Source organism: Diadema setosum, chromosome 1 (assembly GCF_964275005.1).
Source record: "Diadema setosum chromosome 1, eeDiaSeto1, whole genome shotgun sequence".
NCBI classification, from domain to species: Eukaryota; Metazoa; Echinodermata; class Echinoidea; order Diadematoida; family Diadematidae; genus Diadema; species Diadema setosum.
In genome coordinates, this window is record NC_092685.1 from 6,590,154 (window position 1) to 6,614,639 (window position 24,486).

The window sequence follows — 24,486 nt, forward strand, 5'->3', positions numbered from 1 at the left end:
CTTTAGTTTTGCAAATAGCACCTGACTTGCGAAATTCGCGAAAATAAAACCCTCGCGAAATATTCGGCGAATAGAGTACTTAAAACTATGGGACAGAGTGAAATGACAGATTTTGGTTGGACCCAAAAGCCCACAATCGATCAGGATGGCAAAGAAGCATTCTCCTCCAAGGCCTCTACTGTTTGGTTCTATAGGTGAGAATAAGACATTCAGAAGCATCAGTGTACGAACCAGACAGATCTAAATGAGATGACAAAGTTACCAGGCATGCCTCCCTGGTGCAGGTGGTGAAGGGTGACTCAGAACAGGACGACTAACATAAAATCTGGCATGAGATCACTGAATGGCGGATCACTTTCACGTGAAACCCTTCACACCAATGCATACAGTGTATTCACTATACAAGCTATCAAATTGTGGCATAGAAGAGACTGTCTGGCCTTCCAAACATGTAACCTCTGGCACAGATTTGAGTCAATCTTACTTATTTCTGTCAGCTTTGTTATCATTTAACTGATGCATTTTGCCTGATGGGAAGACCAGAAAATAGCCTGGGCTTCCTCTGCAGGCAGCACAATACCATGCATATACAGATTTGTGGGCATCATGGAAGGGCACTCATGTTTTCTCTAGATCTCAATTCAATACCTCCCCCCCCCCCCAACTCCCCCAAGTTGTAATAGAATGATCAAGCTGCAGTACTGCTTCAAATGACCTATGACCTTTGACATTCAATCAATCCTTGTCCAACAGGTAACAAGCACACGAGTTAAATCCTAGTGCCTGCCCATTTCCATCAGGATCTTGGTCTATTTACCCCTGAACAGGCAGACAATGTAGTGACCTACAGCCTCTGGCCCTCAAACTGCAGATATCTTATAATAATTTGTAGTATCAAAGTAGAAAAATCCATCAGTCATTTAAATGCTTCTACAAAGCTTGATATATGCCAGCCAACTGGTTCACAGATGAGACACAGAGGTAGAGACAACACTCTTGACATACAATGTACGACTAACAATGAGAGTGAGGTGGAATGAATAAGACTTTGCATTTACTTAAAAAATCACTGATTTCCACATCAATTTTGAGTGAATTTGCCCAAACAACAAGCTGATTGAAAAGGAAATGTCTCCGAACTGTTCTAATTATATTATTCATACTGATAGTTGTAGAAGCAGCAGTAGAAGTAGTCATGGTAGTAGCTGTAGTAATAGTGGTGGTAGGAGTAGTAGTAGTAGTAGTACTAGTAGCAGTAGTAGTAGTAGTAGTAGTAGTAGTAGTAGTAGTAGTAGTAGTAGTAGTAGTAGTAGTAGTAGTAGTAGTACCTGTAGTAACAGTGGTAGCAGCAGTAGTAGTAGTAGTAGAAGCAGTAGAAGTACAAGTAGCGGCAAGAAAGTGGTAGTAGTAGTAGAAGTAGTAATAGCAGCAGCGATAGCAGAAGAAGAGGCCTACAGTGAACAATTAGCAACAGTAATACAAGAACAACGTACTTAGTATTGCATGTATCACTGTATACAAAGACACAAGTACTAATGGTACTTTGTACTTAAAAATACTGCCAGGTATATGGCATTCTAGTCCAGCTTAAAATTCTTCTGAATTTCACATACCTGTGCATGGTAGAGACCCAAACATTTGACTTTATGTAAGGGGATGAGAACCTTGATGAGGAACTGTTTGTGTTCTGTTTTCAGTGGCAGTGCGAACCCGTTGATAATGCTGATGTAAAAAAAAAGGGGGGGGGTAAGAAAACAGAAAATCAAATTCAGAAATCATCAGGAAATATACAAGGATATATATCATATCACTCCGCTGGAGTGTGCATAGCAACCTTATGATCCAACAATCAATACCAACTTGCATACAAAGTACAAACCATCCTGCAATGCAGAAATATGACAAACATTTTAGTGAAGACCAGACACTAAAAAAGTGCAAAGCACTGATGATCTTTATAATTTATCCCACTTAGAAAGAACAAGTACTTTGAACTGAAGAAAACTTACCATTCTTAAATGAGAGCAAATCTTCATGAAATCCCTCTATGACTGATCTACAAAATCAGTAATTTCATTAAGTGCATTTCACCGTGATTATTTCTACCCACCAACAAGCAAGGGAGAGAGAACCTCATATAGTTCCCTGCAGCGCAGATCCTTCATTAGGAAATTAAATTATAATCTCATTATGACAGCACAGAATTCCATAAGCAGCTTTAATAATGATCACACAGACCCTGACCAAGTTACCAGTATCATAATGATGGCATAATATGACAAGGTTTAAGCAATGCATACAATTAAAAATACTCTATTAACATTTTTATGGGTTATTCAAAGGTAAACAAGCAATATCTAGTACTGCATATATTTTCATGTTCACATTTCATCATCTCATTGTACAATTCATGACTGCAAACAGAAGTTTACAAGAAAATCATTCAACCTCAATAATTCCTATAGCTTGATATAAGATTAAAAACAAACATGAAATATAAAATACATCAAATATCTGAGAATATACACATTAACATTCATACATACATTGTATGACAGGGGGCGCACCAACTTCTAAATGCACATATTTAAATGAAAATTACAGTATTTTTGTCATTTCCTGTAAAGAGGAATCTGAAAGGAGAATCTTGCTTTTTTTCCCCCACTCATCATATAAAAGAAATAGATAAGCCAAGATTTTGAGCAGGCTCAGAACGAGGAAAAGATGACCAACTAAATGCCTGTATGATCATCTACCACTGCATCCAATGGGCATCTCAAAGAGTTGCTGCCGTGGTTATTTAACGGTCCCGTGGTGTCACTTGCATAATAACCACCCACCTGATTTATTCATAAAAGACCTGAAACAGAATTTTCCAGACTTTGGTTTAATGGAATAGCCTGCTCTGTTTTGGAAGATATTACTAAATCCTTTGCATAGTTTCAGCAGAGTCAGGAAATATTTCATAGAAAATTAGTGACACTTCATGCAATATCACTAGCATTACATGAGTTAATGTCACAATCCAGTTACCAAGATGATAAGATTGAGTTGTGGCCCATAATAAAACATGTGGGATAACTGTTCTGGACTAAAAAGGCAAGATTTTATCACATCCAATATTTTCCAACTTGAATTAATCTCTTTCCTTTGTTTCACTGCTTTCACGACATAAAAGAAAACATGCATTAGAATGAATTGTCTAACTGACAAATGCAGTGACAGCAAAATAGAACAATTTTATGCTTGTTGTACAGAATGATCAACAATTTTCATTTCTCATTTAATGCATAGGTTCAATGGCTTGATATCAAATGGAATTATACAATGGAAAGAAAAATTCAGACATCTTACAATAGAAATTTCCATTTTAGAATAAACTGTACAATTATTCCAACACAGCCTTTTCATGGTTTGGCTAGACTGTGAGGGAAGCTCTACATCCCCACATTCCCAGGAACTGCCCTACTGCAACTAAGCTTGCCGCATACATCATCATCTAACCGAGATGCATGCCGATAGACAATATCAGAAAACACAGGGAGACGCACGGAGCTGGCTTTGTGTGGTCAACAAGTCAGCGCGTGTATGGGGGGCACTCACATCCTGGCGTGCACTTCACGAAATGCAAGTGAGCTGTGTAATCAAAAACGAGTACTATGTGCACATACTGGCACAGTCTTGCCGTGCTGCAGCTTCATTCAATTATGCACCCAACAAGCGTAAGCCCGTAATGGGTGTCCGTTTTCCAAAGTGATGAATCGTGCCTTCTACCAGTCGTTGCTCTGAATTTGCTTTTTTTTTCCCCCTCTCCCTTTGCACTGTCCTCCCCCTATACGTAGACAGCACATACATTCTCTCTCTCCCTCTCCCCCTCCCCATCCCCCCCCCCCCCCCCAATCTGTCTTGGCCTAGCATAGCCATTACCCCTTGGTGCCCTTGGACTGGTATGAACGCAGTCTCTCTCCAGATTAAACCTTTGCTCTTTGCCTGCACCTGTCCTGGAACCCACTGCCCTATCTTTAGACCTCTGCATTACATTACGCTGGGACACCAGCTTCACCAAATCCTTGCCATGGTAGCACATGTGTCTGGCTCTTCTTCGGTCGGTTTATTAGCATTCCAGTATGACATCAGGCACTGCTGCACACACATACGAGAACATGTACAACGTACATCTACACTAATGACAGAAAATCTAACCACCTACGCAAAGAAGCCGTACATAATGGCCATTCAGTTTATGAAATATCATGCCAGGCTTCCAGGACTATGCATTTCCTTTCTTTTCAAATCAATACAATTTGAAATACTTTGGAAAGGAAACTATATATATATATATATATATATATATATATATATATATATATATAAAATCCAAAATTAGATTCAAATATTGAAATGAAAGAAATGCAAAACTGACTTCGCTAGATTCTATTCTGACTATACAAAATAACAAATCAGCACGCATCCAATGAATACTCACCTTCCAAGAATTTCTAATAATTCCCCAACTCCATTGAAGTGCTCTGTTTCATAAATAAATCTGGAAAATGAAATGAATGCAGAAATGGAATAGGAAAACAATTTAATATCCTATGTTAGATTTGATATGGAATATTACATCAAGTATATGCAATACCAAGAAATGGATGAAGAGGACAGAATCACATGACAAATCTTACCACTGCCTACAGCAACTCACAGATGTCCATGTTTCCATGTTTGTTTTTAAGGTCACTGGACATTATGACTATGAGTGGACCCCATGCAAAATTTCCTCTGAATAGCTGAAGAAATGTTAATACATTGCACTGCTTTATTGAGAATCCAAACACTTTGAAAAGCTTGGGCTGAAAGTAGAGAATAGCCATCAGGTAGGAGAAAATTTATCCAGAACCAAATATCATAATCAATCATGTACTTGTATCACTATTAATAAAAAACTTCAATATTCCACAACATTATTTGAAGTCCACTTTTGATGAAACATATCATAAGTTCAATTTCACATTGTTTAAAAGTCAACTACAGCATCATATGGAATTGTGCTTTAAATAATACACAATTGGCCCTTTTCTCACATATCATAATCTCCTTGATTCATCAAAGGCTATGCATCTTAAAATCACATTCTTCAAAGTCAAAATTCTAAACATCTACACACACACATACAACCCATCTTCTGATACCTAGTGTATAGAGCAAATTCAAACAACACATAGAGCAAATGAGTGCTACACAATATCCTAAAATGAAAAAGGTTTTTGTTGTTGTTGTTGTTGTTGTTGTTGTTGTTTTTTTGTTTTTTTTTACAAACAGCTGAACATACAGCCGACATGCTGGTATGACTGCCTTTTATAAGGGGTAAGTTCCCTATTAACTATTCAAAATCTTGTTCTTGGCAGTGATTCTAAGCCATTCTATACCCTACCTATAACCTTGTCATATTTTAGCTAGTAGATAAGTGGGGAACAAAGAGGGCGTATTCAAATACATGTATGCTATCATATCAGCTGCAGGGATATACTTATATTTCATGCATCACACTGCCAGATCAACTGTCTACACTATTTTAGCCACAATTCAATTATTTATAAGAGAGATCCCACAGCAGCTGAGTTGTTAGTCTCTCCCAGCTGAATCCATTCTGATTTCTCCCTTTGATGGACCCATGACAAGGAGAAGACATATGATAAGGTCATTACTGATTAGATATTCTGAAAGCAACAACAGGACGTCAATCAGTTCTCCCCGACACAGTGGACAGCGCTTCAAAACTCAGTAATTATGTGCTGGCGAGAAAATGGCCTCAGAGAAATATTTAACACAAATGCCATTCCTCCCACAGCATGCTGAGTAAATTGCCAGTGCATAAGAAATGTTTTCATGATTTGTGCATGCAACAAAGAATGGCAGAGCCATCCAAGTGAACAGCAGTCGAAAGGTAGAACATTTACTGCAGGCGCGCAAAGTTGTGGCACAGGCTCATTGAGAGGTTGCCGTGGATACTGAGAAATTTGCTCTTGACATCACGCACCTGATCCATTAGAAATGAGGAGCATGGCTCTGCATTTCCGCTGGTTGGTAACAGAGAAAGCAGGCATCCCAAGTACTATTGGTCAGGCATTTCATAAACAAATGCCTTTGAATGGAGAGACGTATCAAGTGTACACCCTTGCCCAGTCCATATGTTTAATTTGCACACACAACAGCAAACAATGTGCAGTCACTGTGTGAGAAGTTCCAGCCTCTTGTCAGCATAGGACTGCTGAGAGGAAATGAGCTTCAGAAAAGAGATCTGGGTGTGATTTCTGACTTTAACTTTGGCTGTTCCGTGATATTACTCGCATTTGCATACTTCCTTGTGTAGCTGGCTGAAGGACATTTGCTTAAATTGCCAAGTGATACATTTAATGTGCTCATGCTTGACATGTCTGTCTGTATAGGCCTATAACATAGAGTTCTAGAGTGTATGTTCTGGAAAATATTCTTTCACATACTGTATACGCCAAATATTTCGCGAGGTTTTTATTTTCGCAAATTTTGTGAGTCAGGTGCTATTCGCTAAATTAAAGTCACGCAAAAATATTGACTCTGACCCCGATGTGGATGTGACGTACGCGTGTACATTTCTTCGTTCAGTACAAGACTCCACAATCGCGAATTTAACCACTCGTGAAATCGTCAAGAATTCCCGATTCGCGAAAATTTAGACTCGCGAAATATATGGCGTATACAGTAGTTGGAACCTATCCTTATGAAGAGACAATCAGTATTTCTCAGGGATATATCATATGGTGCACTGAAATTAAATGTTTACTCTGTTAAAAGTTTTTATGCTTAGAACAGTTTGACAATCATTCATTGTGTCACTGCAATGGACACGAACATGCAAGCTACTTTGATGATTGATTAATATCAGTGATACACTGTTACATGTTGGCCGACTAACTGTTGAAACTTTGAGAGCTTACAAGCCTTTAAGCCATCCAGAAGATACCCTAGCCATGATAAATGTACATGTATGGAAGTTTTCATACACAGTGGATGTGGAGAGATGTGGGGGTGGGAGGAGGGAAGGAGGGGGGCTTATTGAACTACAACACTCCAGTCTGATCATTGTACATGAACTACTTTCACAACCACTTAACCATTACATCAGTTCGCACCACGCAGAATAGGGGATTAGTCTGGAGATCTCCTCGCAATAACAACACCACCACAAACTTAAATCACTGAAATGCTCTGGGAGTCATGCGTTGCTGCCTCTGCAGAAGACTGAGCAGGCAGTGTGTTTTTCTGCATAATCCCATCAAAGGATACGGCCAATATATTTCACCTAATGCCAGCAGGAATGCCACAAAAGATACACTGCAAACAGTTATGTCAGAGATCCACTCGGACACATTCAGTATTGACTCAAAGTGCTACTTAGGCCCTTATGGAAACCATCCTCTTTCCCTTCAGGGGAAAAAAAAATAAGTGGGTTGTAACATATTTCCAAGCTTCCAACACCATGAGCTGCTTCTTTGAAGTCTAGTTAAAGTGCAATCAGAGAGCTATCAAAACTGTTGTATGCATTGGTATTTCTTCAATCAAGTTTCAATGGCAAGGCAAGGATGATGGGACATTTAAGTTTAAGATGATCATCCTTTGCACATTCCTTAATCAGAGCATGCTAGAGAATACTTTCTCATTCAAGAAACAAGAAAGGTTTGGAGACAAGCACGCCATCAGAACTAAATTTTTCTAACGTGGAGACATCCATGAAGATGTCTTATGCACTCTATGCTGATATTGTAAAAATATTACAAGCACTGGTTTGTTTCATGCCGATTTGTACTACTCAATGATCAGCAAAATGCAGCGTGGGAGGAAGACAAGTGTACGTCAGTATTGAATACAATCACTCACTGAACAGCTGCAGACAGTAGAATGCTTCTCAGGTCTGGCAATCATAACAATGAGATGATACAATAGAATATTTCAAATATAGATTGTCTGCCGAGTTTAATCAAACTCAAATGATTTTGCTATGGCCGCAGATAGTGCCTGGCCAATGCCCCTGTGTGGCATTGACTGATATTATACTAAAATAGCCACTCCTGAATGCTACACGCAAAAACTCACTTGACAACCCGAACACTGGATTGCTTGTTGCTGAGTGATTAGAAGTAAAACACTCCATCCATAAAATTGAATGCATTATGAAACTGGCCCAGTTGTAAAACATGTTCTATACCCTAAGGCACTGCTTTGGAAAATATGTCACATGATGTCAGCGGACAAGAGAAATTCCTTTCATACAACTTGCAAAGGAAAACCTGCCTTACAACCGCACTTTCAAATTCTGATTTTGAGGGCTGCCTTTCTGCCTTTCTTCCCCTAATGTTTCCCCCTTCACCCAGCAGAACACAGGATGAGAGAGATGAGATGAGGGGAAAAAATGCACAGAGATATAATCCCAGGGTAGGGTTCATGGGCTGACACGGTGTTTACAAAGGGCTTTCAGTCCTCATGGCAGCTACATGTACACAGCAGAGTGGCTGTGTGATTAACGAATGTCACCACTAACAACAGCACCAAAGATAAGCTGGTTTCCTGATGGGCAGATAGTTCCTTGTACCTGGCCGGTTGCACTGTGTGCAGGGTGAAACTTCAAGCTACAGTACTCGACCACGTAGTCCTTCAGGAATTCAGCAACATTTGATCTCTATACCATGCATGTGCGCTCTGTACCTCGGCGACTGGAATGAACACTCACAAGGCGCAAATAAAGGCATGATGCACACACACAGCTGTATTCAGGTTTTTATGTGTGCATGTACAATTGTATGTCTCATCCAACGGCATGCCTACACTGGCTCTGCATACCATTTACACAACATGTTACAATTTATTTACATTTTATTTATCTACATTGTTTATTCACTGAATGTGTCACAACATAAAGTCATTGTATCGGTGGAGACATAGAGAAACAAGCATTTATAAAAAATGAAAGGCATGACTCAATTTTGTGCACATTTTCTTCCTGTCATCACTACGAAAAGGAGCTTTGTGTTTTGACACCAGACACTACTTTGCTGAGATCATAAAGTGCTCTGAACTCATCACTCCATACTCTATCAGCCACCCCATACTGCCATTGTAGTTTGTCTTAATAAAGCTGGTAGTTGATGTCATTTTCTGTCTACTACCCCATGGCCTTTGAGGTAATTAAGGAGTCTTTGACTTTCTCCACACTCGTGGAGTCACTTTTACCATATTAACCTACACTTGCCCTTCATTTGTCAATGCATTAACATCTCTATAATTGCATGCACCATTAGAAAGGACAGCCACACACAGACATAACTAATGGGAGTGCACAGTCGTGCACGATACAGAATGACGCAAAGATCTCTGTCCATTTCAAGTCCGTCTTGGCGCAATCTAAACACAGAGAAAACACAATATGGCATTCATTTTTTCCCTTATGAACATCTTCTTCATTTTTTCTCCTTTTCTCCTTCACGCATGTTCAAATTCCAAGTTTAAACACTACTCATACTGGTAACTGCTGGCCGCTCAAAGCAAACAGACATTCTCACAATGAAATGAGCATGTTAATTACACACGACCCTTCATGCACGGTGTGTGGGATATATAACAAAAAACTACAAATTAAATTGGGCGTCCGTAATTACATGTCAGACGACATACAAACCAAGCTGTGCATTATGACATTTTCAAACCATATTCATGTGAAACTGAAAATTAAGACCTCTAATGAGAGTGAATGCCACAAAGACAATGCCAGTAGTTTCCTTTGCTACATGGGCTGTGTTCCGGTAATATCCTAGCACAGTTGTTATTACTGCAAATGTTCTACTCCAGCCTCATTTTTTTTTTCTAAAATACTGACATGATAACAACTGCAAGTGTGCTTAACTTGACTCCATCCTGAAAGACACATTTTGCTGTGCTCCATTTACTCAGTATTGATGTGATCTTGAGCAAGAATTTTTTACTGATGTGAAGTACTGATATCTACAACAACAGACGAACAGCCTGAGAAAGCTTTGTTATGATATCCTTTCTCTTATTAGACACAGATCTATCACTCATTATGTTTCCTATATCACAAAAGTTGATGTTGTGACACCTGTGTCACCATAGCTTGTTTGAATATCAAATATCAAGCTACTGCATAATTTTTTGACAGGCCTTGGCACATTTCTCACACAATATACACGAAACAACACTGTAGGGGTACACTTACGACATCATCCTCAGACTTACAAGTTTGTTTGTTTTTTCTTTGAAATTATCTTGTAATAGGATGTACTTAACATGGTTGACTTGTTAATATGGTAAAAAGTCTGCCTTGATAGCAATCAATAATTATCACAGTATTTCATCTCTAATTCTTACCATCACTGTATGTCTTCTGGCATACCTTGGGGATAGCCCTCATTTCTACGTAAAAAAGATGGCCCATTTGTTTTGACACGTTTTCCTGGGTGCTACAAACTCACTTGCCTGCTTGTCGTTAGCATGGGGTCCTTGCCCAAATGGACATTTGGGCAAATGTCCATTCGGGCAAGTAGGACAAAATCCCTATCGTGCCCTGTTTCCACAATCCGACTCAACATGAATTTCCCTGATCTTCCATTTAGTAGGATGTGTCTGAACGTTATTTCCCGGAGACATCTTGAGCAGAATTATTGTAAGGTGTTGTTTTGTTTGTTTGTTTGTTTGTTTTAACCTAAGAGGCATAGAAGCAACAGTACTTTGTGTAGAAAATATCAGAATACTAGCAGTCCTTTGCAAGTATAAACACAGCTCTACAAAGATGCAACAAGGGTTCATGTTAGATGATTTTAACAGAATGGCCACAACCTTTTGACATCCCATTGACTTTTCCATAAAATTTCCCTGATTTGCTCCTTGCACTGATTTAAATAACTCTACCAAAGGGTAATTTCTCCATGAATACATGACAGTTTATTAAAAGTACCAGTAGTGGTGCAATGGCCATGTAAACGGCTCTGCACACACACTATAATGAACTAAATATATGTATGAATATTGAGTCTACAATTTGCAAGAAAAGAACAGAACACACTTCCATCTGTACAACTGCCAACTGGATGGAATTCCTGTCAATCAAGCTTTTTGTCATCAGATTCCTTTCTCCTGGGATGGAAGGAATTAACTGCTTTTCATAAGACACTGCTTGACAGCTCATGTCACACACTCAATCTGACCGACAGTAATATCAAGAGGAAGCACTCAATCACAACCAGTATGCACAGGACTACAATGTCTCAGCAACAATCAGGGAGCAAAGTCCACACAGCAATGTCGGTGAATGTTCGGCCAGCCAGCCAGGACATAAAAATAGCGCTTGAGCCTCCCGAGTCTTTTAACGAGTGTCAGCCAAAAACAATAGATCACAGGTACATACAACATAGGAGACAAGTCAACATTGTCACAGAATTGCAGAAAGAATTGTCCTTTGCAAGGCATGTGAAAGCAGCAGAGCACCAAGAATACAATAGCCATAACTGAATTCCTCATGATTAAAATAAGCAAACTTCCTCAAAGAAATTTGATAAGGGTATACCTGATTATTTTCCTCTACCCACCGTATTCTTCCACTCCCCCTTCTCCACCCCCCCCCCCTTTTCTCTTTTTAATTTCATGGCGACAAAGGATCTCTATGGGTTAACGTACCTGAGGAATATGTGGTTGATCTGTTTTCTGATGAATGCCCGGAGGCCAAGGAACTTGCCGTAGATTCGATGAAGCACTGTCTTGAGGAAGTCTCTCTCTCTGGGGTCCTCACTGTCAAAGAGCTCCAGCAGCTTGAAATGAACAAGGGGTAAAAGGGAGAGACAAGATATAATAATGTGAATCAAGTGCTATTATTGAATAGATATATTAATAACATAGCCGCCAACATGTCTGTGTATAATCTACTAATCATTCTTATGAAAATTACTGATAGTCGGCTGTTTTGCATAGAGGCATAAAGTATCTATTATAGAAAATTACTGATGATATACCAAATTTCACGCAGCCAAAACAGTAGTCACATATGCTGAAATTATCAAGAATTCCTAAATTTTACTAATAGCTGCCAGCTATGCATTAATTCCCTCAGTCATCTCTCTTTACCAGCATTACTACCATATGCAGTGTCTAGTCACTCATGGTATTGGCTCGGTGTAACCAGGCATGATAAAACCAGCGTGGCTGCAATTAATATCTGCAGATTTACATTTTCTTGAGGTATAGGAACTGTATCAAAGTGTTATCTTATTTGCATTGTGGCAATGGACAGCAGGTTGGTTTTTATAACACTGACAGCTCACTTTAGAATGAGACATCAAAAACTGTATTCACAAATACATGCATTAGACTGTCTGTTCTAATCTAGCATCAACAGAATTTAGGAATATGATCAACTGAAATACACACACATATAATAAGCTGAACTATGTAAAAGATATGTGAATTAGTGATTGAAATCTATCTACTTATGACAGGCCCTTGTAACTACCACATCATACCTCACACCCACTGTCATTACACCATAGGTGTTAACGTCAAACACCATGACTCCTTTGCTAGTTGATTGACAACAAGGTAATGAGATAACGGCACCTGGTTTCCCCAATCTTCACGAATGGAGTGCTCAAATTTGATTATGGAGAAAAACAGCTACATTCCTCAGTATCAGTTTGCAAGGCTTCCACCTCCAGTGAGCTATAATGAGTGTGGAGACTTGGACAAATTTTATGCCTAAGCTGCCATTTGTGAGTGCAAAATGGAACCTACTCAAAATATGCCTTCTAGATCCCCTAAAAGGCAAGTTGATATGATGCATACCATTAATGCGCATGTTCTTTAGCTTAGACTACATATATACTTCACAGATCAATTACATTTTCATCATGTCGTCTATTGCAATACAGGTGCCAAATTCTCTCATGTAAAATCAACAGAAAATATCTCCTGATTGTATATTTCTTTGTGCATCAGGTCATGAATCATATTCATGACCTGATGCACAGAAATATGATATTAAGCACTTTATAAATGTTATATATTATTATATTAGGCAATATTTAGCTACAGGTGACTCCCATCATCACAACGTCCTCTGGACTGGTCTTTTCCCTTTGTTACATTGAAATTCTGTTATACAGCCACAGAGTAATATGAATATATAATAGATGATGATTTTGGGTCCTAACTTTTCACTTCATTGTAACAAGAATTTCATAATAACTATGTTCGTTACATCAACAGTAGTGCACTGTATAATGATTAACAAAGAGGACAAGTGTTAAAAATAACAACAAATTACAGTAACCCAAAGTGGGCAAGCCAAGAATACTGCACATCCGTGTAACACGGCAACACATTAAACTGGATATCTGATGGATTTACAGTGCTAGTCAAGAAAAGTATGCTGGAAAAGAAAAATCAGTTGCATAATTTTGGAATATCAAGTATTCCCATGTACACATTGGAACTTGTTTGACATTGACCTTTGGTAACAACAATGACATGCCTAACTACAATAAGCTTTAATCTCCATGCCGATCTCTTCCACAAATAGAAGGTACAATTGTATGTCACATAAAGATGAACTTGACTTGTATAAGTACAAATAGTATGTGTGTGCATGTATTGTTATCACATGTACTCAAATCGCTTTTATGTATACCATGCACTTTTTCTCTTCAAGAGTTAGGCCACCCCATTAACAACAGGAGTCATAAGTAATCTTTTGTAAACTCGTGACACAAACAACGCACGTGGGAGCTAAAATATGATTCACAATTATTGGTACCTAGGGAAAACAAATATTTACACTGGGCAGCCACAATGGAGTGGCTCATATTGACAGAGGCAATTTTCTCCATGGAGCGCCTAGGCCTTCCTACCTCGGCTGAAACTACTGCCCATACAGATGTGTGGAAAACTGGTGTGTAAACTAATGGCTAATCACACAGCTATCTCACCACAAGAATATTGTGAATGACCTGTGTGAGATTTTGTAATCAAACTACTGTCACAATCTACCGCCGGTACTCTGCTGGTCTCCGTACTGTTTTGTTTGGTTGATTTTTTTTTTCTTCCTGCTCTATAACTGCTTCCCCAGTCACACGACAATGCATAGTAGTGACTTTTTCAATGGTGAAATATAATCTCTATGACACATCCCTACCTTTAATTACCGGTTATAGTGAGCTTCTCATCATGTCTAAGTTTGTAAATAGCTAGGCACTTAGGCTGAAATAAATCATAAATCTGCAGGTACCCTGACCCACCCGTTTCAAGATTATGTCTTGGCATGAGTGTCAAGTCTTCTTCCTTCTATCTCTCCTGTTCAGTTTTTTTTCCCCAGGAGCAACAAACAGTAGCAACAATCTACAATAGCATGCCTATAGCAATTTAAACCAGGTCTCATCAACTCTATGATTTGGTCAACTAGTTTTATTTTTTCTCCTTTCCTCTCTCTCTCTCTTGGGTGCTTTGCTTCTTGGTTGTAAAAGAATGCTAATTCAAAATTTTCTAATGGAAAGCAATTTCAAGGTTCATTCATTATATTTACTTTGATATTACATCCATAGCATAATACACAATTAACAAGTCTAATGCACTATAGCCTTTGGGAGACAAAGCACATAGGCCTTTACACTACAACCACTGACTCAGAGCATGTGTAGTACTTTAATACAAAGTAAGTTTTTAACCTCTGCTCATAATTCAACACACATTACAAGTAACGGCAGGAACTTGAAAGTAGTTTGAGGAGCAAAAGCTACCACTACTGATTAATATTAATCAACAATATAGAGTAGACATATGACTTTCAGTTCGCAATAAGAAAGCAGAATAATTAATAGAGGTTGACAATGCGATTTATATAAATCAAGACACCGCAACTCCACTAGCCAATATCCTTACTTTCTGTTGTATTGTAAAATATTTACCAAAAAAAAAAAAAATTAGAAAAAATATGTAATAGAATCTTAAAGCATTGGCTACAACTTTAGAAAGAAAGACATATGTACATGTACCTTTAAAAGGGACATTTAACATCAGACTAATTTCATCAGCCGACTTTACCTGCATCACAAATTTCTGATCGATGTATTTCTTGGCTATGCTGGGTTGGAATTCTGGTGACTCTAAAAACCGCAGGAAGAATTCGTATACAATCTGAAATTGAAACAAGAGACAAACATGATGATCAATAAACGGTTAGCAAGTGCCTTGTTGCCATGATGGCACTCTGCTACACTAGAGTGTACGAAAGCAATTGAGGGACACCTACAGTAGTGACGTATAGTCGGCTGCAGTCCTATGGGATAGCAGCTGATGGGATATCCAGAATACTGAACCGAAGGGGCCCCACAGTGTATCAGACAGGAGAACAACATTCTCTACCACATAAGCACGTATTTGAAATAAGCAGGAGCCCATGGCTACTCAGAATTGGCTAAATATTGTTCAAGGTTTGCTAGAACTTTGGTGGATATAAGTCTATTTAATGGTCATTGTTCTGTCTGGTCGACCATGAAAAAAAAAAAAGAAAAGAAAAGAAGAAACTCCAGGTATTCAGACATAATTGAATGAATGTGTATTTCAAGTAGAAGTCAAACTCATATCATTGAGGAAGTCATACACATTGGGGTACCCATTTAAGCATTTTAGATGCTTGCTAAGCTCAATCTTTTCTGTATCATAATCTCATTTTCATCATAATGAAAAATAAACTTGTTTCTGTCAGTCTGATGCATTTTTCACACATTCTGCACTTTTGTCATCTTATGAATAGCAAGGAGCTCAGAATATCACATGCTCATACATCTATGGAATGGTAATTTGTGCATGCATGCGTATCCACAAAGGTTTTGAGCTGCTCTATGAAATGCTGAGCTCCATCCCTTCGTGAATATCATTTCTGTGATTGATAATGCTCTGCTTTGCTAGCAGGTGATTGCATAATACCTGTTTGAATAATAATTTGGATACTACTACTACTACTACTACTAATAGTAATGATAATAATAACAATATCATTATGTTTATCATTATTATTATTATTATCATCATCATCATTATTATTATCACTATCATAGAATAAACAAATCAAAAAAGCATTAGCTAGAAACACTTTGATCTTGACAGTGTATCACGAAACAATGACAAAATCTAGTGCGAGCTCCACCCCTCTTTCATTGAAGGCATTTATCCATGCTGATTTTCATCTAGGTATGCCATGCTGACTGCTGAATACTTTTACTAGAAAAGCTTACCGCTGAATCTCCCTTTCACTCTCTTCTTCCCTCTCCTCCATCTCTCTCCCTATCTCACCATCCCTTTCTCTCTCTCTCCCCCTCTCTCCACTTTCATCCGTCATATTTCCTTTCTTTCAGTCTCTATCTCTCTCCTTCTTTCTATCTGTGCAATGTACACAGCATACAATACGTCTACAGATAAAAGAGTAGGAATGGATTCAAGGTGACTAGCAATAATTCAGTCAGGAGTTAACAAAGTCTTCAAGTACATAATGACAACAAGGGTGTGGCATACATGCATAATGATGCACACACACACACACACACACACACACTACGTGTATATAGTACACACTGACATATTCCATGTAATTATACCCTATTGCAAGCTAATGTAGCCTCTTTGTTTGGAACATTGATGGCAGTCTCCACAAAATATTTTTACATTGTTTACTATTCAGGTATGTTATTTTCTTTTGTACTTTTTCTGCAATCACATACTTGTACAAACACACACACACACATACATACATACATACAAGGAGCCAATGGCAATAAATCATGTATCCATTAAGGGTGGGGGGGGGGGGCTAAAGGTACACTTGTACCTTCCTTTCAGTCACTAAATTTGAAATGATTGTGGTTATAAAACATTTTCACAAATTATATTCAGACTTATCAAAGCTAAATCAGTACTACAGGATACTATCAATACTAAATATGGATTTTTAAGGAAATATTGATCATAATTAGCCAAAATATATGGCAAATACTAATAATCCATTAAAGTCTTTTGTTTTGCATAAACAGCACACAAATTGAATTAAGCGTGACACATTCAAAAATGTTTCATGCACTCTCCATAGCCATAATGTTATTCATATTAAAATAATCACATGATCAGTGTAATTTTCAGTAATGATCTTGAAACAAAAATATTGTGACTTCATCACATATTTACTCTTGGGTCCTAAACAGTGAGGATCTTCGCAATATGGCTTCCAATTCCTGAAATTGAACTCGCAATTAGCGCAAACATAGAGAAATATAGATTCTTCGGTAAATGTTAGTAAATTCTGGGTAACAATCTATGTTTGTCCGTGCGACTCTTCAAATTCTACATAAATTTTGGTGCTACCTATAATCAAGCTCATTCTGCATTACATGCTACCCAGTTACAACACGGGATCCTGCTTGTACCTGTAAGTGAGGCCATGATGCTTCTAGCGTTGGATCGTCTTCTTCCGGGTCGAAGTCGGAGTTTTCACTGGGCGGCAATGTTCTGAAGATATTACACGAGATCTGGAGATTGAAATCATGTGAGAAACAATTATACTATGAAGTCATGGATGTGCTTCTCGTAGCAGCCTGCAGCATTAGGGACATAATATTTCTACGTGACATAGAGTTGAATACGGCAAAGGCTGTTACAGCATAGGAGGATACTTTAATAGCAGGCTTTAGATCAGCGACACAAATGCTAAGACGACATTGATTAGGCCAAAAATGGTGTTCTGCACATATGTGAGAGACAGCTGTCTCCAATGTACAGCCTAGAAGGCTGCATCATCTTAGCATTCGGCAGATGTAAAGCTCGCTAATGTATGTGCTGTGAATAACAGTGGATTAGATATGCTGAGCCTACAGGCCCATGGACATAATGCAAACTGTCAGGAACTTCTTGCTCTTGTTTTGCAGTTTTGTTTTGTTTTTGTTTTTCTCACAATTTGCCAAAGCATTTTGGACCACTGAACTACATATGGCAGGCATTCATCACAACCTCTGCAGCTTCCACACATTGAGACTGTTGTATAAAGTTTCCAATGATGAGCAAAAATCTCACTGTATTGTAAACATATCATATAATGGCATGTTTGACATACTTTCTACCTACTGTACATGTACAGGATTACACTGGGCAATTATGAACTGCTTGTCAGATACTGTAAAATGAGGAATGTTCGCATGCATTTTAATTTCGTGAATTTCATGACAGCCAAGATTTGTGAAAATTAAAATGCACGCGAAAGTTCTTGTCTACACTATATATGCATCGGTCATGATTTTATGTCCTTGTAAAACAGTTCAAACAGACCACATCATAACTGAAAGTATTATGACTGGCCATTAAATTATCATCAATGTTGGTGGTTTTTTTTTTGTTGCTTTTTTTTTTTTTTGTTGCTTTTTTTTTTTTTTTTTTTTTTGGGGGGGGGGGGGATGGTCCTGTTTAGAAAATTAAACCACAGAAAAATCCTGGCTAACGCTATACATGGCCTTTAACGGTACAATAAATGTAGGCTGCATTCATCAAAATCTGATAACATACAAAATAGGAATGAAATTCTACCTTGTATGCTATTTGGTATTACGGGTATTACATTACAAGGGGTGATGGATGCTTAGAAATAAGAGTGGAAAAAGGAAGTCGGGAACAAGAAGTACATTAGCTTCTACATGCAAACACAATTCTCCTCTACGAACTGTGCACCACAACCAGACAATAATGGCAGACATGAAGGGTGCCCCAATGGGGCTCCTAGACATGTAAGGTGATGCTAAATCATACACTCCCCCCCCCCCCCCTTGTGATCTGAGTAGGCACTGTCAGCATGTGCCACCTGAATTAATGTGTCTCTGACCACCTTACCCCATAGATTCGCATGGGGTATAATACAGTATGTGAATGCGACATGCTCATGAGAGAAGGTTCTGTTTGATTTGCCTATGCTGGTGCTGTTGTACTGCCCTATGTTTCTCACACAAATGATGTACAGCATATGTAGAATATCATGTACTATTGTAAGATGTACATGTACATAGATCACCAACAAACACAGATCTATTTTTGAGATGTCTACCGGGTACAAATGATGAATGGTACATGTATGCTGCCATTCAAAATTCAAACGTAATCTAACCTTGCTGAATTCCTGATACAGTAGTATTTGTTTCATTGACCTTATACACTGTACAAAACCACAAGCTCTCTAGAGAATGTTCTCCTAAAAAGTGTGTTTTATGTACAAAGCAAATATCAATGAACATGTTACATGCCTGTTTCTGTTCTTCATAATTGCCCATAGTAACAGTATTGACAAAGCAGCAGAGTGACATGAATTGATGTATAGGGATATGAATTAAAATTCTAGTTTCCAAAAATTCCAGGGTAGGATTGAAGAGGCAATAACAAAGAAACTACATGTATATTGTACATCTCTGTAAAGGCCAAACACTCTTTGCAGTAGTGTAGATAGTTTCTCATAGCAGTGGTAAAGGATGTCTTGCATTTAAGTGCTCATTCATTTCTGCCATTTCTTTATTTTGTATTACTTCATTACCACTTTTTCATTTGGATCAACAGTATTTGCCCACATACATGTATATGCATGCGTAAGAAAAGGCATTCATAAATTATTTTCCTTATCAAGTAATCATCATTATCTGCATCTACCTCTTCTGGACTCTATACTCCTGACACCCTATTGGCATGGCACTTCATACAATGATACGTGACATCTAATCTATGACATCATATTTTCTCCATTTCTCCATGCGGAAGTTACATTGCATGTAGAGTATTATCAGTCATGTTCAAGACTTGTCAAATCGGCTCAACACTCCGCACGTCAACTTGGTGTCCTGCTGATTTTGGAATGCAAGCTATGATGAGACACTTAGGAGTGTGCAGCTTTCTCGGAATGGAAATCAGCTCTGCGGGCAATGCAAGTCAAGACCCTTGACTACTACATTAGTGTCAGAAATACCTAACTTACACCGCAGAGATGTTCTCCTGCAAGTGAAGAACACTGGTAGCAAAGCAAGCAACTATCACACTGTATAGTATGTCAGCTATCTAGATGGGTTACTACACCTACTTGTAGCACAACACTGCTCATGTCCATCTTGAGTTACCAGACCATCTTTATTTGCACATGGAATACATGTGTACATGTGATGCATCACGCATTACCCCGGGGTACAAGTGTTGTACAGTTCCAACTTGCTTCTTTGGTACCCCGGGATACCATTTATGTCATCATGTAACACTGCAGCACAATATGTGTAGGCCTACATTATGTACAAGTGTTGTACAGTTCCAACTTGCTGAGGGGCCCATTCAAAGGAAATTATCCATTCTACCATCACTTGCCCAAAAGTATGTTTTGCTTGTGACCTTATAGCAACCCACATTTCATAAAGAGTACTCATTCAAAAAATTTCCTCTGCATCCTGAACTCAATCATTGTAAATACCTATTACAGGTGAAAATCAAATGCCATACCAACAACATATGCTAAAACATTGGGCATTCTTATCCTCAGGTAGCTACTGTACAGCTACACTAAAATTTGCTCAATCCCCAAAGAAAAATTACATACATGTATGGTGTGTAGGTGAGGTGTCACTGCATACTTATGCATGCAATTCCTATCACAAACCTCTCTTTCATTCAAAAACCTGTTTTCATGCTTTTAGACAGGTGCACATAATACTCAGTATCTTTTCTGACAGAATGGGGGGGGGGGGGGGGAGGGGGGACAGTTCACCTGTCTTGGCTGAAATTGTTCATATTTTGCCCCTCGAAAGCATTCCTCAAGCATAGTGATTAAGCTTGAATGCCATTTTCTTGCCTGTGCAAGAAGAAACAGCATTCTAAAATAAACATCAAAATCAAGTTAATGGGGAGCTCAAGTACATGTCTCATTGGAACTATGAGCTTTTGAAGATGGAAGACTTGCACAGCTACATTGTACAGAGAGGAGAACTCATACACTGTTACAAGAAACATAATTTTACAGCACCGTTTTGACTTCTAAAAAGAAAACTAATCATCTCTGTGTATCACAATAAATGCCATGTCAGTGGCAAACTGTCCTACCTGAGTCATTATTTCCTCTTCTTTTATGTCTAGAAACTTAGACTGTAATAACATTATTGTTCTTTCTTTTTTTTGCCTCTGGCCAGTGCAATTTTACATCTCAGGACTTCAAAATTAGCATGCTAACAGAGGCAGCTTCTCAATCTATGCTTTGAAGAGAAGGGAAGAACCCTTCACATTGTTCTACGGCTGAATCAACCCGACTATATGACGCACATACACTTCTTTCTAAAGCCTCTTACTGCAGATCGATTCGAGTACAAAAACACTTGATAAGTGCGGTTAAAGGAGAATCCGTCCCAATAGGAAAAGGTGTTTTGAAAATGAATTCATTGCAAAAGCAGTTGATGTATGAAAAACTTGGGCCTTTAACAACTGCATGTATACAGGTACACCTGTTTGATTGTATTTGTTACACTATATGAGGTTAGGATTATATTCTACTATGGAATCAAATGTCCACTGATTTCAGTAGAATTCACCATGTTTAACACCTCCTATGTGCAGTGCATTTATTCACTGTGTACATCAAACAAGCAAAATTGTTTAGGGGCCTACTTGTCAATATTTGCAGGAATATAATATTGCAAATACCCCTCCTGTGTTCTGGTAGAGGGTAAAGACATGCTTGTGAAAGTCTTCATCAATGATGACATCTTGAGCAGTCTTAGAGAGAATAGTTCTTCCAACAGAAGGTGTAAATATCCCATTTTATATACAGTACAAGCATCAAATCCTACTCAGGACACAATAGAATCATAATGATTATGTAGATATACTCCATCTTGAAATACACACTAGAGCCAGGTGGCTTACTGACTCATGTGGTCATACTGTTCTTACTAGCAATGTATTTAGCTCTAGATTCCATGACCTGTTTCCTTGTGTCTCACTATTTTTGTTGAAGAAATTTCTTGAGAGCAACATTTTCTTTCCATCCTGTTTTTACACTTTGTATCGAACCACCTTTAGTTCCTCTAAAATCATGCAGTATTATCTTAGGATATATTGTACACTGACTCTATTATAAATTTGCTCCATCAACAAAGAATGGAGCGTGAAGATCAGGTGTGGAGATAACGTAACTAAACACAATCACACACAAAAAAATAATGATATGAAATCAGAATACATTCAACATTGTTGGGACTTTAAACAATGCCAAAAGAAGGGAGGAGAGAGGTATAGAAGCATTGACACATGTATGGTACATACATGATACAACACAAGATGATGCTTACCATTTGAATAAACTCTGGGTAGAGGGGTTCTTGAAGCACACCCCTTCCCGTGGTGATGTAGTCAACTAGCTCATTGAGGCTTGCTCGCTTGATCTCCTTGCCCTTGAGCTCTGACACAGCATCCATAAAGTCGAACACCATGCAGCACTGTTCCAGCTTCTTGATGACCAGCTCTGGCTGCTCTGCAGGGGGAGTATCTGATGTAACAAAGAGGGATATGATATGATGAGTGAGGATATGGTTCATCAAAGTTGCCCCCTCCTGCAAACATTGGGCCTTTGCCTTTTATCAATAAATCCCCAAAGCAATTCCTATGTAAGCCTGCAAGCCTACAGCTTCAGCCCGTCCCCATTTTCACCATTCAGAGAGACACTACTTCAACGCGTACAGCTCAAACAAACTCAAACCTCCCTTGAGAAACCTGCAGATGACAAGCACAGAACAGTGTGATGATAAATCTGCACAACCTATGGTATACAGAGTGGAACCTACAACACACTTGGGCCATTGTGAGTGTCCTGCTAATAAGTATGGCAAGAGTGCCTGGAAAAATCTGGATAGCTGGATGCAGCGAGTCAATTTTATGAGGGACTTGGCAGGTGGTAGTGTGATTATTTGGGAGAATATTGGCTGCTATCATGGCTTGTCCCGTTCACACGGTGCGCCAATTTCTTGTCACTCATGGGACTTCACAAGCTACCCAAGCCAGGTTGCAATCACACAGGCGGAGGGGCCTAATATTGTGGGCTCATTTCAACTCATATACTCTTCCCCCTTCCAGGTACTAGGTTTCAGACACATGTGGGTGAACATTCCAGTAGCCCATAGGCCTACTGGAATAAACTCAATGGTATAGTATGTAGAGGAACCATGCTGACCATGGTTAAAATTCTGTTTGTTGTCCTTTGAAGACAAGGTGTACTGCATCTACCGATTGTACATTCTGGACCTGACACTAACTGGCCTCTGAGAAGTGCTGACAAAAGCTACTTGTATGTCATGCTATAGTATAATGGGTTTAACACCTAACATAATGATGTAAGCATGCCTTCACGATGTATATAGGTTGGATACAATGCCAATCTACATATGTATATTACACACCTGTAGTGTCTGATCACTGTAAGTAGGTCACAGATAATGTACTGTATACGCCACATACAAATAGTATATTGTATTTCGCGAGTCTTAACTTTCACATATCGGGAATTCCCGACGATTTCGGGAGAGGTTAAATTCGCAATAGCGGAGTCCTGTACTGACCGGAGAAATGTACATGCGTACGTCACATCCACATCGGGATCAGAGTCAATACTTTGGTGTGTCTTTAATTTCGCGAACAGCACCTGACTCGCGAAATTCGTGAAAATAAAAACCTCGCGAAATATTCGCCATATATAGTACAGTACTGTTACTGCAAGATCAGAGCTTGCATGGTCTTCAGTCAAAAGTAATGAGTGAGTTTGACTTCATTAAGTATTACATTGTTGGTATCTTGTCAAAGAGCATGCTACAACCTTCTTCTTTTTTGTCTTGATTTGTTTCAAGGGTTTTTTTGGCTAAAGTTATGACTGACTTTTTAAGCTTAAAACAGCATCATGAATGAAACCTTGCAAGTATTCTCAATATACCATATCATAAAATCATAACTGCATGCATTCCTGTGAAATAATGATTGTGAATGGTTCAGTTAGTGTATATGCTGTGATACAATGCTCTAGAATTAAGCTCTTTTTCACTTAAAGATAATATTAAGTTTTGGTATTACCTCAAAAGTTTCCCTGAATTTCCTTGTCTTAGTTTGTGTTTCAGGTTAAAGTACCTTTCATATAACTAACACTGTGAGATTTACTCGCCCCAAAGTGCTCTCATGTCTTAGTAATCATGCAATAATTGGTTTCGTACCAGCGCCGCCGTACCAGGCGAGGTACATGTAGTACACGTATTGTACGAAACCACTATTGCATGATAACTGCGACCAGCAGCGTGCAGCCCCATACACATACGGAGTAGCTAACTGCGACCAGCAGCCCCATACGCATACCTAAACGGG

General features: G+C 38.7%; 1 protein-coding gene across 2 annotated transcripts in view; it reads right to left on the minus strand.

Moving 5' to 3' along the window:
• Window positions 1-24,486, minus strand: part of LOC140233674 (serine/threonine-protein phosphatase 2A 56 kDa regulatory subunit epsilon isoform-like) — an 81,682-nt gene that overhangs the window by 38,376 nt on the left and 18,820 nt on the right. The window contains exons 1-7 of one of the 2 annotated variants that reach the window (XM_072313784.1): window positions 22,933-22,985; window positions 22,434-22,630; window positions 17,511-17,612; window positions 15,136-15,228; window positions 11,725-11,855; window positions 4,487-4,546; window positions 1,614-1,722 (exon numbers count right to left, since the gene is read on the minus strand). In XM_072313784.1, the coding sequence (XP_072169885.1) occupies window positions 1,614-1,722; window positions 4,487-4,546; window positions 11,725-11,855; window positions 15,136-15,228; window positions 17,511-17,612; window positions 22,434-22,574 (636 nt within the window). In that variant the 5' untranslated portion in view covers window positions 22,575-22,630; window positions 22,933-22,985. Of the gene's footprint in view, window positions 1-1,613; window positions 1,723-4,486; window positions 4,547-11,724; window positions 11,856-15,135; window positions 15,229-17,510; window positions 17,613-22,433; window positions 22,631-22,932; window positions 22,986-24,486 lie in introns of those variants that run through there. The other variant, XM_072313776.1, reaches the window with a different exon arrangement.